This window comes from Sapajus apella, unplaced genomic scaffold (assembly GCF_009761245.1).
Source record: "Sapajus apella isolate SASKATOON/1434 unplaced genomic scaffold, GSC_monkey_1.0 scaffold97, whole genome shotgun sequence".
NCBI lineage: Eukaryota > Metazoa > Chordata > Mammalia > Primates > Cebidae > Sapajus > Sapajus apella.
Genome location: NW_022437037.1, coordinates 4408809 through 4422355, shown reverse-complemented (window position 1 = coordinate 4422355; position 13547 = coordinate 4408809). Strand labels below are relative to the sequence as shown.

Below are 13547 nucleotides of genomic sequence, written 5' to 3'. Positions count from 1 at the left end.
AAAAAAGAAAAAGCAGCCCCAGCCTTGAATCTGCTGCAACAGCAACCCCGCTCTCAGCCGGTTTAGATCTTTGCCTTTTCTTTCTTCCTTCCCAGTGAAACCAGAGTAGCCCGTTTTGACTTCTTGTCTCCAGCAATTTCCCGCTTTCAGCCCTGACGCTCTCCTCCCCTGGGGCTGTGGTCGTGGGGCAGCCAGCTCTGTGGGAGAGGCTGGCCTTCCAATTAAAACATGATGTCTCTAGGAAACATGAGCTTCCCTAAGGCAAGGGCTCCTCCCTGGTCACCCCCCTTCCCATCACAGCGAGGCCTGGAGCCTCCCGGCCTGACTATGCCATGGGCCAGTGTCTGCATGGGTGTGTCCCTGGAAAAGAGGGCCTTCCTCAGGACACTGCAGAGGTCACCAGGTGGGAACCGGGGAGGTGGGGAGAAATCCCCTGTCCCTTCTGGGCCGCCCCCAGGGACAGAGCCTAGACTGTTTCTAGCAAAAGAACCCTGCGTGGCTCCCTGGCCATCTGGGGCACTGGCGCCAGGTGGCCCGAGTGATACCTGGGCTCTGGGGATCACTGCATATTTCCTGGGTCGAGTCACTTTATCCTTCTGAGCCTCAGTTTCCTTGCCTGTAAGACAGGGATAAAGCTTCACCTCTCTCGTGAGGCTGCTGAGTGATTCTGTGAGAGGCTACGCAGCAATCCCAGGGTTCAGAGCCTGGCAGATGATAAGAACAGGATCGGCGGGGGGCGCCTTCGTGCTAAGCTTATGCCTGGGGGGACCAGGGTTGGCCTGTTCACTGGGATTTTCCCAGCATCTCAAAACAACACGCATGTGCACTGAATACAAGAGCAAATGAGGAGAGTCCTATGCAGTTTTCCTGGAACCAAAATGCAGAGCAGATCTTGGAGGGGAGTTGGGAGGCACGGAGTTTAACACACAGTCTCTTAGGGGGAAGGCAAAGGAGTCTCTTTTCTGTGGCCTCATCATGAGGGGAAATGAAACTAAATGCCCATTTGTCTTTCTTCCCAACTTTGGGAGGTTTTCTCTGGTTTTGTCTCCCTAGCCAAGGATGCAGCCCTTCCTTCTCCAGGCTTGAGGACAGAGCCCCTCTAAGCTGTGGGGATCGCGCTTTGGGCTCTGGGGAGGCCCTGAGACTCCCAGCACCTGCACCTGGAATGATGTCTGCATCTGGAGGCCCCTCTGGCTTCCACGCCCGCAGGGTTAGCGGTGGGAGCCTCCAGGGGTTGCCGGGCCTCAGCCTGGGCGAGGGAGCTCATCTTCTGCGTCAGCTGTGGACTGGAAGCCCTCTGAGGGCAGGGGCTAGGTCAGATCCATTTCTGAATGCCTCAATCCCTGCCTCACAGTGTCCTGAAAGCACCTGGGCTCTGCAGCTTCCCTACCCGCTGTGTGACCTTGGGCAAGTCGCTTAACCTCTCTGAGCTCCAGCTTCCTCAGCTGTAATGATGATCTCAGATACTCTCTATTCTGAGCACTGTCTGGCTGCCTGCTGAGTACTCCACTTCCATCATCTCCCAAATCCTCAAAACCTCCCTACAAGGAGGCATGACTCTTGTCCTCCCCAGATGGCAAATGAGAAGCTGGGAGAGAAACTGGCCATGATCACTCAGCGGGCCAGAGGCGGGGCTGGAACTCAAGATCTGGCCTTTGCTTTTCATGTCCTTGGCCATGCCACCCCTGATGCCCACCATCCTACAGCCCAACCCCGTGCAATCAGACCCTCAGACACGGGGTCTCAGCAAGGAGGGGGGTGACTAAGCCAGAGGAAGGACAGAAGGAGAAGGAGCCTCCTGGGTCCCAGAGTGTGCAGACGGAGGCCCCAGAAAACAGGAGGGTGCCAGGCATTCTACACCCACCTGGGGGGGCAGCCTCCACCTGGGCCCGTGCAGCTGCCCTGCCCACTGGCTGCCCACTAGCTGGACGGGCTGCCTGCAGCAGCATCTTGAGAGCATTAAGGGCTGCTGTTAACAGCTGTTTTCTGTTACGTGTTATTTGTTAGTCTAATGAAAGGAGGTGCACTGGCTTTCAAGACCTCAGAGTTCTGTGGGGTTTTATATGGGAGGCCCGCGCAGAGCTCTGGTGGAGACAGAGGCCAAGGGGCCCCTGCCAGGCGCGCTCGCCCGGCGGCTCCCGCTTTGATTCCGAGGTTTGCAGCCATCCACGTGGTAATTCCAGCTCTGGTTAAATGTCATTTTTAATAACGCCATCTCTGGCGTGTAAACGTCTGTGCCCATGGCAAGAGGGAGCCCAGCAGTGGGGGAGGACAGACAGGGAGGTGGGGTGGGGCAGCGTGACAAAGTCTGGGGTGAGGAGGATGCCCCCTGGGGACAGCAGGTCCCCATCCCCAAGGGAGTCCTACAAGGGGAGGGAGGGTAGCATGGGGGTAGAAGGTGTGGGCAGGATGCCAGGAAGGGGCTTTTCCGGAGACTCCTAGCTCAGCAGGGAGGTTTCTGACTGTCCCTACACCCCAACCCGGGCCACCAAAGCTAGAGGGGGTCAGGATACTGGCAGAGAAGAGACAGGAATCGTCTGATCACATCACCCCTGCATTCCAACCCAAATGTGGACGCACTGGCCAGGGCTCCGAGTCTGATCCGGTGGGTCCGGGTGGGGCCCCGAACTGCACCAGCTCCCTGAGTGATTCTAACGCAGTGACTCCTGGGACCACACAACGTATGTCCAGAAACAGATGTCCACCCTTCTTGTCTGGCAGATGGGGACACTGAGGCTCGGACCCATGGCAGTGTGTGTCTCAGCCTGTAGGGCTGGGCCGGGCGAGGCAGGAACCCCGTGTCCTGACTCCTAGTCTGGGGCCCCTCTTACTGCCTCTCTGGCCACAGTGACGGAAGGTTCCCTGTCCTCACCTTGTCAAATCTCCAGCAACCCATGTGTTCGTTCAGCTCTCAGGGGAGGGCCCCTCTGTGGAAGTTTCCAGGCCTCTCAGCCTGGGTCTCCTTCCCTGTTACTATGTCACCCCCAAACCTCCTCCAGAGACTGCACATTTTGCAGCCCCCAGCCTGTTGCCCGGTCCCCAATCCTACAGGCCTCAGCTCCTTGGCAGCTCCATAACCCGTCGCCCCCACCCTCTCCTAGCCCCTCCCACCACCCCCAAACCGGAAGGTCTCGGCTGCCCATCCCACGCACAGAAAAGCAGAATCCATCACAGAGAGAAACCAACATAATATCTTCCAGAGCCTGCTTCATTTTTAGGACACAGGAAAAGATATCATTAGCCATCAAGGGCCCCCTGTGGACCCATCCTGCCATCTTGGTGGCCCCCCAGAACCCGGCTGGGCACACACAGCTTCCCTGATGTGGAAGGGACACAGAGCAGGCGCCTGGACCTGGGCTCATGGCAGCGAGAGCAAGCGGGTACCAGTACTTTCTGGTTCTGGTAACAACCTTTATTCCAGGACTTGGTGCGATTCCGTGGCTCCTGGGTTCCGGCCGGAGTGGGGTGTCCCGGCAAGCCCATGCTCCTTGGGAGGGGCAGTCGTGGCCAGCTCTGCCCCTCCTAGGGATGCTCTGCCACCTGCCCCCCTGCCCCGTGTCACCTCCCTACCTGCAGGATGCTGACCGCCGGGCACCCCATCTCTTTGTCTGCTCGGTGTGGGAGCCGGCGAGATAACTGCCCCAGCCCCCCTCTGACTAAACAGGAAGCTCCCACGCTCTCTCCTACTCACCACCTCGCAAAAGGCACTTAACCCTTGGCCCACGCCGGTGCAGACGATCTGCCCATCTACTCTCGAGCCGCCGAGGCTGCCCGGACCGCTAACAGCCAGGGCTCCATCGGGGACCGGGCTGGAGCCCTCACGATAGGGGATGCACGTGTGCACGGTGTGTGTATGTGGCATGGCGGGGGTGGGTCTGTGTGTGTCTTTGTGTCTGGGAGTCTGGGAAAGCCAGACCATGTGGTTCCCAAATGCCAGCCTAGGACAAAGTTTTCACCAACAAAATGAGAAAAATAGGGGCAATGAGTGAGCTTTTTATGAAGCTAAATTAAGTCGATTTTGAGAACCTTTCTTTCTTTTGTTTGTTTGTTTTTATTTTTTGAGACAGGGTCTTGTTCTGTGGTCCAGGCTGGAGTGCAGTGGTGTGATCACGGCTTACTGCAGCCTCGAACTCCTGGGCTCAAGGGATCCTCCTGTCTCAGTGTCCCGAGTAGCTGCAGCTGCAGGTGCATGCTATCATGCCCAGATAATTTTTTTTTTAAATTTTCATTTTTTGCAGAGATGAGGTCTCACCATATTGCTCAAGCTGGGCTCAAACAATCCTCCCGCCTCAGTCTCCCAAAGTGCTAGGATTACAGGCTTGAGCCACCTTGCCTGGCCAAGAGCCTTTCTTTACTCAGAGATGAAGATACTCAAAAGTTATTTCTTGGATGAAAGGGTGGGGACATGAGGGTTGTGAGTAAATGGCTTTTCTTGGCAAATCTTTCATGCTGTCCACTGTATGCCGCTTCCTCAGTGACTGGAGCTGTTTCTGCATTGCTGCATTTGAAAACTGGAAATCTGGGAACCACAGGCCAGCAGTGGAACTCAGGATTGACACTTTCTTTTTTTTTTTTTTTTTTTTGAGACAGAGTTTTGCTCTTGTTGCCCAGGCTGGAGTGCAGTGGCGTGATCTTGGCTCACTGCAACCTCCGCCTCCCCGGTTCAAGCAATTCTCCTGCCTCGGCCTCCCAAGTAGCTGGGATTATAGGCATATACCATCACACCTGGCTACTTTTTTGTATTTTTAGTAAAAACAGGGTTTCTCCATGTTGGTCAGGCTGGTCTTGAACCCCCGACCTCAGGTGATCCACCCACCTCCGCCTCCCAAAGTGCTGGGATTACAGGCGTGAGCCACCACGCCCGGCCAGAATTGACACCTTATAGGTATTTGGAAAATGACTGTAAATGAATGAATGAATGAATGAATGAATGAACAAGTGCGGGAGCTGGGGATGGAGCGGGAAAGGGAATCTGTCCTTTCGCTATTCCCAGAGACAGGGGGGCTCGTGCCTCCGGGAGACAGGTGAGGGTGGCTGTTCCGGTTATTTCCCAGCAGGAGGGGAAGGGCGGCCCCACCACTTCCACTTCACACACCCCAGCGCTGGGCTGTCCCCACTCCCCGGGCCTGACCCATCTCCCTCACACCTGTGACCCAGGCCAGGCTGCTGGAGATACTATGGAGAACCCCTGACCTGGGCCACCTCACGGCTTCCTGAAAGCAGCCCACGCCTGCCTGGGAGTGGACATCCCTGGTCAGGCCACCCCAGCATTCTCGGGAGCCGGGGCAGCTGCGGGTAGTGGTGGAGAGCGGGGGCTTTGGAACAGGAAGGCCAGGCTGGAATCTTACAGGAATGGGAATGATGTGACCTTCTCTGAGCCTCAGTTTCCCTCTTCTTAAAATGGGGAGAATCACAGAACCCGCTTCATACGGCTGGTGGAAGGAGAACTGCAGTGAGGCTTGTGACGCTTCGGCCCACATGCAGAGCACATGGCCGCTGTGTCCACGAGGCTTCAGGTCACTCTCACCCCGTCCCCTCACGCCTTCCTTCAGCCCCGCCAGGGCCACCCCTTCTACTCCACTGGCGCGGCCTCTGGCCCAGGGTGGTGTACTGCTGTAGGGTATGTTCGGGGAGGCACTGGCTCCCCTTAAATCACCCCCAAGCTCCCCCTCCACCCTGGGTCAGCCACTGTCCTTTAGGGTCTAGGAAACCACGGATGTGCCCCAGGTTCTGCCTCGTCCAGCCTGACCGCACGTCCTTGCCCGGAACAACCCACCCCAAACCTTCCTTCCTGCCTCTACCACCCAGAAACGCCTAACATAGGCACAGGTCCATCCCAGAGCCCGTTCTGTGCCGGCCCCTGGGGCCTGTCCCTCTCACCCGCTTTGGTCCCTAACAAGCCTCAGCCAGAATCTCCCCAACAGCCAGGTGGGCTCCCCTTCCCTGACTCCCCCAGCCCAAGGACAGGGCAGGAGAGGGAGGTCTGGACTTAACGATCCAAAACCAAATCCCTCCCCTCCTTTCCCAGCTGTGAGGCCTCAGGCAGGCTGCTTTGCCTCTCTGGGCCTCCAAAATATAGGGATGGCATCACCAGTCTCGCCTGCCTGGCAGGCCCTCATAGAGCGTCTCTGGGAGCTGCAGTGGAGACGATTTACCAAGCACGTCCTTTGCCCCAGGCATGGACCCCAGGACCCCCATCCACTCCGGGCTCACTGCACCACTATGAGGGAGACCACAGCCCTCGTTCCCATCCCATAGATGGTAACTCTGAGTCTCGGGTTCTTTTTTTTCTTTCCTGCATGGACTTAGGGCATAGTCTCAAGGTTCTTTTCAGGCCTCAAGGGTGGCGTGTAAGCAGGTGCTGTCACTACTGTTCCAAGCTACTTTTTTGGAGTTTTCTGGGAGGGGACAGTGGTGGCTCCAGCCTGTTGAGCTTCTGCCCACAGAGAAGAGCAAGCTGGTCTGAGTCCCCTGTGCCAGGCCAAGCCCCAGCCCGATGACCTACTGGACTGAGGCGCAAGACGTCCTGGAACCACAAGCAATGAACCAACCCTCCCTGGCAAAAAGGCGGAGATGCAACGCGGGCCACTGTCCCGCCCCCAGCCACCCAGGGAGGCCCAGCAGTTCTCAAACGGAAAGCCCTCTGGGCACGCAGCCTCTGGCTGCTCACTCCTCCTCCCTCGCTGCTCCCAGGATCCTGCTGAGACAGGGTCACATGTCTGAGCGTCCAGGCACCAGGCCCAGCTCAGACCCAGGCTCACAGACTCCACATCCCCCGGAGGGGCGCCCATCATGGGGTTCCTAAGCCTGGGTCAAATCATCTCAGTCGAGAGGGTCTCCCAACCCTTGTACGCCATCTCCCGCTGTTCAGGTGGCGAACGAGGCACAGAGAGGGGACATGACACAACCAAGGTCAGGTTGTGTCCAAAAGCCAGGACCTGGACCGGAGCATGCCGGTCCCCCAGTCAGTGCTCACTGACTGCACAACGCCCCTTTCCCCAGGAAATAGAGAAAGGGGAAGGAAGGGGAGAGGGGAGGGAGAAGTTAGGCAAGCTGTCTTTCAAAGGCTGGGCTCTGAAGGAACCCCTTTGTCTCTTCCCCTAAAACCTGGCTCCGGTCTTGTGCTGATGCCATGTTTCAGAATCAGTTACAGGAAGGCCAGTTCAAAACTGAAGTCAGCCGTGGAAAACAGTATTATGGTCCCTTAACAAATTTAAAGGTAGGGCCTGGTGAGGTGGCTCACTCCTATAATCCCAGCACTCTGGGAGGCCAAGGCAGGCGGATCACCCGAGGTCAGGAGTTCAAGGCCAGCCTGACCAACCTGTCTCTACTAAAAATTAGCCAGGTACGGTGGATGCACCTGTAATCCCAGCTACCCGGGAGGCTGAGGCAGGAGAACCACCTGAAACCAGGAGGCGGGGGTTGCAGTGAGTGAGACTGAGCCCCTGCACTCCAGCCTGGGTGATGGAGCAAGACTCCATCAAAGAAAAAATAAAAATAAAAAATAAAGGTAGAGCTACCATAGGATGTAGTCATTTCAACGCTGCGTAGATACCCCGAATCATGAAAAGCAGGGACTTGAATGGAGAGTCGGACACCTGTGTCCACAATGATGCTGTGCATGGCAGGCGGGAACAACCCCCGGGGTCTGTAGATGCGTGAACCGATACGCACAGTGTGGTCCGTCGGTACAGTGGAATGTGAGTCAGCTTTAAGAAGGAAGGAGATTCTGACACATGTTACATGGGTGAGCCCTGCAGATGCCGCACTAAGTGAAATAAGGTGGTCACAGAGGGGCAGATACTGCAGGATTCCACTCACATACAAGATCCCTAGGAGTCAAATCCACAGAGACAGGAGGTGGAATGCTGGGTGCCAGGGGCTGGGGGAGGGGGATGCATGTTCAAGGGGGTGCAGTTTCAGTCTGGGAAGATGAGAAAGTTCTGGAGATGGATGGTGGTCACAGATGCATGGCAATGTCAGTGGACTTCGCACCACTGGACTGCATTCTTGTAAATGGTGACAGTGGCAGATCTGATGTTAGCCATCTTTCACTGCAACAAAAAATCACCGAAGGCAGGTCTGCCAATCTTTTCAACTCAGGGGTCCCTTCCAGCCGTGCGGAGCCCTGGGGGACCCCCACCACAAGCGAGACTCACTCCGAGTCACAGACGCACCGACAGCCCCCTGAGGGCTCCCAGCCCACCCTGGCTTGTCCCGTGCCCTAGACACAAGCACTTCATCTTCCCGAATCTCTGAAAAGTGAATCCACAAGGTATCCTTTAGTTTCTCCTGCAGTGAATCCTGGGGTTTTCCAAAGCAGGCACCAGCCCTGAGCCCTGGCCGGAGGCCTCACCCCTGCCTGGCTGTAGGGGCTCTGTTATTTCCAGAGTTTGTCCATGTCCCTGTCTCCGCCCTGCCCACAGGAGGGAATGCTTTAGAGAAAATCTCAGTCGTTCCCGTGGTTTCTTTTGCTGTCAGTCACTGCAAAGGCAGCAAACTAGAGTTTGTTTTCCTAACGTGTTTGGCATAGCTCAGCGCTGGGTGCAGCCCTCAGCGTTTGACTGGGGAGGAAGGAACCCGAGACCCTGATTTGTTCTGAGTCACTGGCGAAGCCACAGCCTTCCCAGCCATTTCTAGGGGGAGCCTGGTCTTAGAAAGTCATTGGCAATAGCAGGCTTTATGTACTGGTACCTGCTACCCCAGCAGATTGAAGACACATTAATTACTAACTCATTGGTGTCACCCGTTCACTCTTCTTTTTCTTTTCTTTCTTTCTTTTTTTTTTTTTTTTTTTTTTTTTGAGACAGAATCTCGCTCTGTTGCCAGGCTGGAGTGTAGCGGCAGGATCTCAGATCACTGCAACCTCTGACTCCCAGGTTCAAGCGATTCTCCTGCCTCAGCCTCCTGAGTAGCTGGAACTACAGGCACCTTCCACCGTGCCCAGCTTTTTTTTTTTTTTTTTTGTTTTTGGTATTTTTCATAGAGACGGGGTTTCACCATGTTGGCCAGGCTGGTCTCAAACTCCTGAATTCAGGTGATCCACCCACCTCAGCCTCCCAAAGCATTGCGGTTACAGGCGTGAGCCACCGCCCCCAGCCAGACCATCTCTTTCTTTGGACCTGAAAACAACTCAAGAACCATAGGAAACCCACCTCCAAGCAAGTCTGGATCCCCGGTGAGGTTCCTGGGCTCCTGTAAGTCCGGGACTGGAGGACCGTGCCGCAGCCCAATACGCAGCCCCCTGGCCTGGGGTCTGGAGTCCCGGCAACCGCAGCAAGGTTTGGCTGCCCACTTTTGAAGGGTCCAGAATGGGAGAAAGAGGGACCCCATCTCTCCCACTTTGGGAGCCTTCAGGACTTGGGAATCCACAGCAAGTGGCAGTGGGTGGAGCGGTCTGACCCAGAGGGATGAGCGGGAAACTGGTGCCTGGCCCACAGGCCCCTCTCTTCACCTCCTGCCTGCAGACCCAGACCCGGACCCACACCCTGGGCAGAGCCCAGGGACGCTCCCTGCCAGAGCTCCATCCTCTCTAGGGCAGAGTTAGGCAGCTTCCAAAACAGGGGCCACTCCACAAGCGCCTCCTGGAGCCTGGCCCAGACTCAACCCCACCTGATCCCACACCCAGTGTGTCCCAAGCAAGCCTGGGTACTCCCAGTGTGCCAACGCCCCTTCTTAGGAGAAGGGCTGCAGGCCCCATGGGCTCTCCAGGAGGATGGCCAGCCCCAGGAGGCTGCTGGGAAGACCCACTGCACATCCAGCTGCCCGGAGGCTGCCAAGGACTTTGTCCAGGCGCTCACATCCCCAGCTGACACTAGCTGTTCTGGGATCCCAGGGAAACCCGACACCAGAGACCTTCTACACTGTGTCGGGGAGAAGCACGGCCTCCCTGTCTCTCCCCACAGCAGGGGTAGGGCAGAAATGGGCATCCTGTCCCCCGGCCAGGACTGGAGTACAAGACACCCTGGCCCCCTTCCTTCCCTCCTCACCCCTCTGCACCCCCTCCTCTCCCTTCCTTCCTCTGCCTCTGTCCCTCCCTCTCTCCCTCTTTCCATGTCCCCCCTTCCTTCTTTCCCTTCACCTTCCAGTGGTTCCTCTGTCTCTTCCCAACCCCTGGAGTCTCCCTTCCTTAGGGTAAAACCAGGACCTCTCTTCTGTCCTGGGGGTGGGGGCCGGCTCAGAGCTGCTGAGGTCCTCAAATGACCTTGGGCAGGCAGGGCATTCCCCCACCACAAACCAGGGGACACCTACTTTCCTCCCGGACAGAGTGGACCTCTCCCTCCCTTTTTCCATTGGGGAGCTAAACCCCACCTCCTGGGAGGTCTGCCGGCCTCACACTGGCTGCGGAGGGTGCGCAGTCCACCGTGGCCGGTGAGTGGCAGCTGCTGCCAAGAGGGAGTCAGTGGCCTCATCTCAGCCGCAGGCTGGCAGCAGCTGGGTGCACTCAGAAGGTGCCCCGTGAACGGCAAGCGTGTCGCAGGCGTCCCCGCCAACACACATGGTTTCAGACCAGGCTACAGTCACCACCTCTGTTTTCCCTCCACCTCCTGTCTCTGAAAAGCTGAGGAATGCAGCCAGCCTGGGCACCCTGGGACCTGGAGGCTGGTGCAGGGAGCAGGCTCCCCAGGCTGCTGGAGTCAGGTGGCACACTTCAGGGCCCCAGAGCCCCGAGCAGGCCAGCCACCCCCAGAGCTAGGGGACAGGGGCCTGGTCTCAGACCACCCGGCTCCCATGCTGTGTGCGCTGAGCGGCGCGTGAGGACTCTGGTCCTCCCCTCCCTTCCCCCACTGAACCGGCCAGGGCTGGGCCTTTGCTTTTTCTCCATCTTCTCCCCATCCCTCCCCTTCTTACCAAGGGCTGAGGACCCTGCCATCCTGTGTCACTTTTTGAAAAAGGCCACTTGGGTGGGTTGTTTGTTTTTAAAGCCCCTTCCTGATGACCTTTAACCTCCGCAGGGAAGAGAGGCCTGGCTGGGCCCATTCCACCGAGGCAGCTGCTCCCGGGGCAAACTGGGGGCGGGGGTGGACAGGCACCGTCGCCCCCCAAAGAGGCCAACCTAAGACGGAGGAGGAGCTGGGGCGGCCCTCGCTCATGCAGAAGGGAGACGGCAGGGAGACGGCAGGTTTGAAACCCCAACGTGCAGCTCAGCAGTTTTGCCCCACTCAGGTCTCGGTTTCCCTAGTGGTAACGCGGCAGCAGCCACACCCACTTCCCAGGCTGTTCCGGAGCCGAGCACTGGGGCGCGAAGGCAGCGGGCTTTCCCGTGGGGACACGCCCCAAGACTCGAAGAGGGTCCCCCTCCCCCAGCCCTGAGTTCTGGTCCACTGCCGCCCACACCGTCACCTACACGCGCGGCTGGAGGTCCCGCCGCCTACCGCGCCCCGCATCTTCGCGCGCCCCGGCCCCGCCGCTCCAGTCCCCGGCCGGCCGCACTCACCGTCCTGCGGCGCCGCCTCGCTGCCGCTGCTGCCCCCGGACGGCTCCCGCGCCGCGCCCTCCCGCGCCTCGGCCCTGGCCCCGGGGCGCGCCGCCAGCCGCCCGGCTGCCGCCACCTCCTCTAGGTCCAGGAGGTGGCTCACCGAGAAGTTCTTGCGCGCCTGGGCGCAGTCCCCTGGCCCGATCGCGGGCGGCGGCGGCGGCGGCACCGGGCCCAGCGCCGGCTTGTCCAGGGCAAAGGCGGCGGCCGCGCTGTCCATGCCCGCGAGCAGCCCAGGGGAGGCCGGCGGGGGTCGCGGGCGCGGGTCCCAGGAGAGGTCGCGGGCGCGGGTCGGAGCGAGCGCCCCGGCCGCCCCGCGCTCTGCCAGGCTCCCGCCGCCTCCCGGCTCCACGGCCCGCCCGGCGCTGACGTCGGGGAAACAAACTTTCCGCCCTCCCCTTTGCCGCGGCGGTCGCTCGCTCCGGAGCCGCTGGAGCACGCGCTGCTCCGGCCACACGCCCCTTCTTGAAGCAGACCTCGCCCCTGTCCTCCCCTCCGCTCCCTCCCCGCGCTCCTCGCCCGCCCCCACCCCGACCGCGGGGAGGGGTCCCCGGCGGAGCCGGGCGGAGGCTGGCGCGGGGGGCGGGGAAGGGGTGTCCTCCCTTCACCCTCCCCACCCACATTTTAGGGAGGGGGAGATTCCGCATTTTGTCGTTTTCCATCTCCCAAGTGCCTGGGAGGTGGTGGCAGAGGGCGTCCCCCCTCCCTTTACAATCGCCTCCTCAGGTGGAGGGGGCGGCCAGGAGACGACGGGGAAGAGCCCCCCACTCCCAGCCCCAGCCTCCCTTCCCTCGTCGTCCCCGACGCCGGCCCCGCCCGCGCTGACCCAGAGAGCTCGGTGCACTCCACCCGCCCCAAGGCTGTCTCCCCGCCACCGAAGGCAGCGCATCCTCAAGCTCCCGGGGAGCACGCGACGCCCCCACTCCGCCTCTCCCCACGCTGCTCCTTGCCAGGTCCCCTCACGCACACTTGGTGCCCACCCCCAGGAGGCCTCAGGCCCTTCCCCAAGGAAAACCAAGCGGGGAGGCCCGCGCTTCGCTGCAGTTTCTAGCGCGCGCACAGAGGACTGCCAGCCTGAGGCTGAAACGGGAGACAGGAACGAGACAGGCAGACTTCGGTGTTCCCTCTTGTTTCTGTTTTTCAAGGAAAGCACAGAAAAGATGTACAGGGTGAGCAGAGCTGAGACCCTAGCCCCCCGGATGCCATGGCTATTTCCCCAGAACAGCCGCCTGCTGACCCCTTCCTCTGTCCCCGTCTGTCCCCTGGCCTCACTACATACGAGGCATAAAGTCACATCGGCCAAAGTCGCCCACCACCGGAGGAAGCCTTCAAAACATTCTTTCCCAGCTCCCACACGGAAGACCGGCCCGCACACATCCCTGAAAGCCTGCAGACAACTATTTTATTTATTTATTTATTTATTTATTTATTTATTGAGACGGAGTCTCACGCAGGTTGGAGTGCAGTGGCCTGATATCAGCTCACTGCAACCTCCACCTCCCGGGTTCAAGCAATTCTCTTCCCTCAGCCTCCCGAGTAGCTGGGATTACAGGTGTGCATCACCACGCCCTGCTGATTTTTGTAGTTTTAGTAGAGAAGGGGTTTCGCCACGTTGGCCAAGCTGGGTTCCAATGCCTGACCTTGGCCTCCCACAGTACTGGGATTACAGGTGTGAGCCGCCTCGCCCAGCCCAGAGCACTATTTTTAAGGAAAGCCTAGCAATACGTGATGCCTCACAGCATGAGTCGTTTGTGTTCCCCGGCACGCTGAAATGAATCGCCTTTGAAATGAGGCTGAGTAGGCCTGGCCCAGTGGCTCACGCCTGTAATCCCAGCACTTTGGGAGGCCAAGGCATGTGGATCGCATGAAGTCAGGAGTTCAAGACCAGCCTGGTCCACATGGCGAAATCCTGTCTCTACAAAAAAAAACAAAAAATAAAAATAAAAATTAGCTGGGCATGGTGGCAGGCACCTGTAATCCCAGCTACTGGGGAGGCTGAGGCAGGAGAATTGATTGAACCTCGGAGGTGGAGGTTGCAGTGAGCCAAGATCACGCCACTGCACTCCAGCCT

At 58.8% G+C, this 13547-nt stretch overlaps 1 protein-coding gene across 1 annotated transcript in view; it reads right to left on the bottom strand.

Annotated features, from left to right (window-relative positions):
- The window catches only part of PRRX2 (paired related homeobox 2), a 58730-nt gene extending 46814 nt beyond the window's left edge, over window positions 1-11916 (bottom strand). Inside the window, exon 1 of the mRNA XM_032257561.1 lies at window positions 11438-11916. Within this exon, the coding sequence (XP_032113452.1) occupies window positions 11438-11696 (259 nt within the window). The 5' untranslated portion in view covers window positions 11697-11916. The remainder of the gene's footprint in view (window positions 1-11437) is intronic.
- Window positions 11917-13547: the final 1631 nt, after the last annotated feature.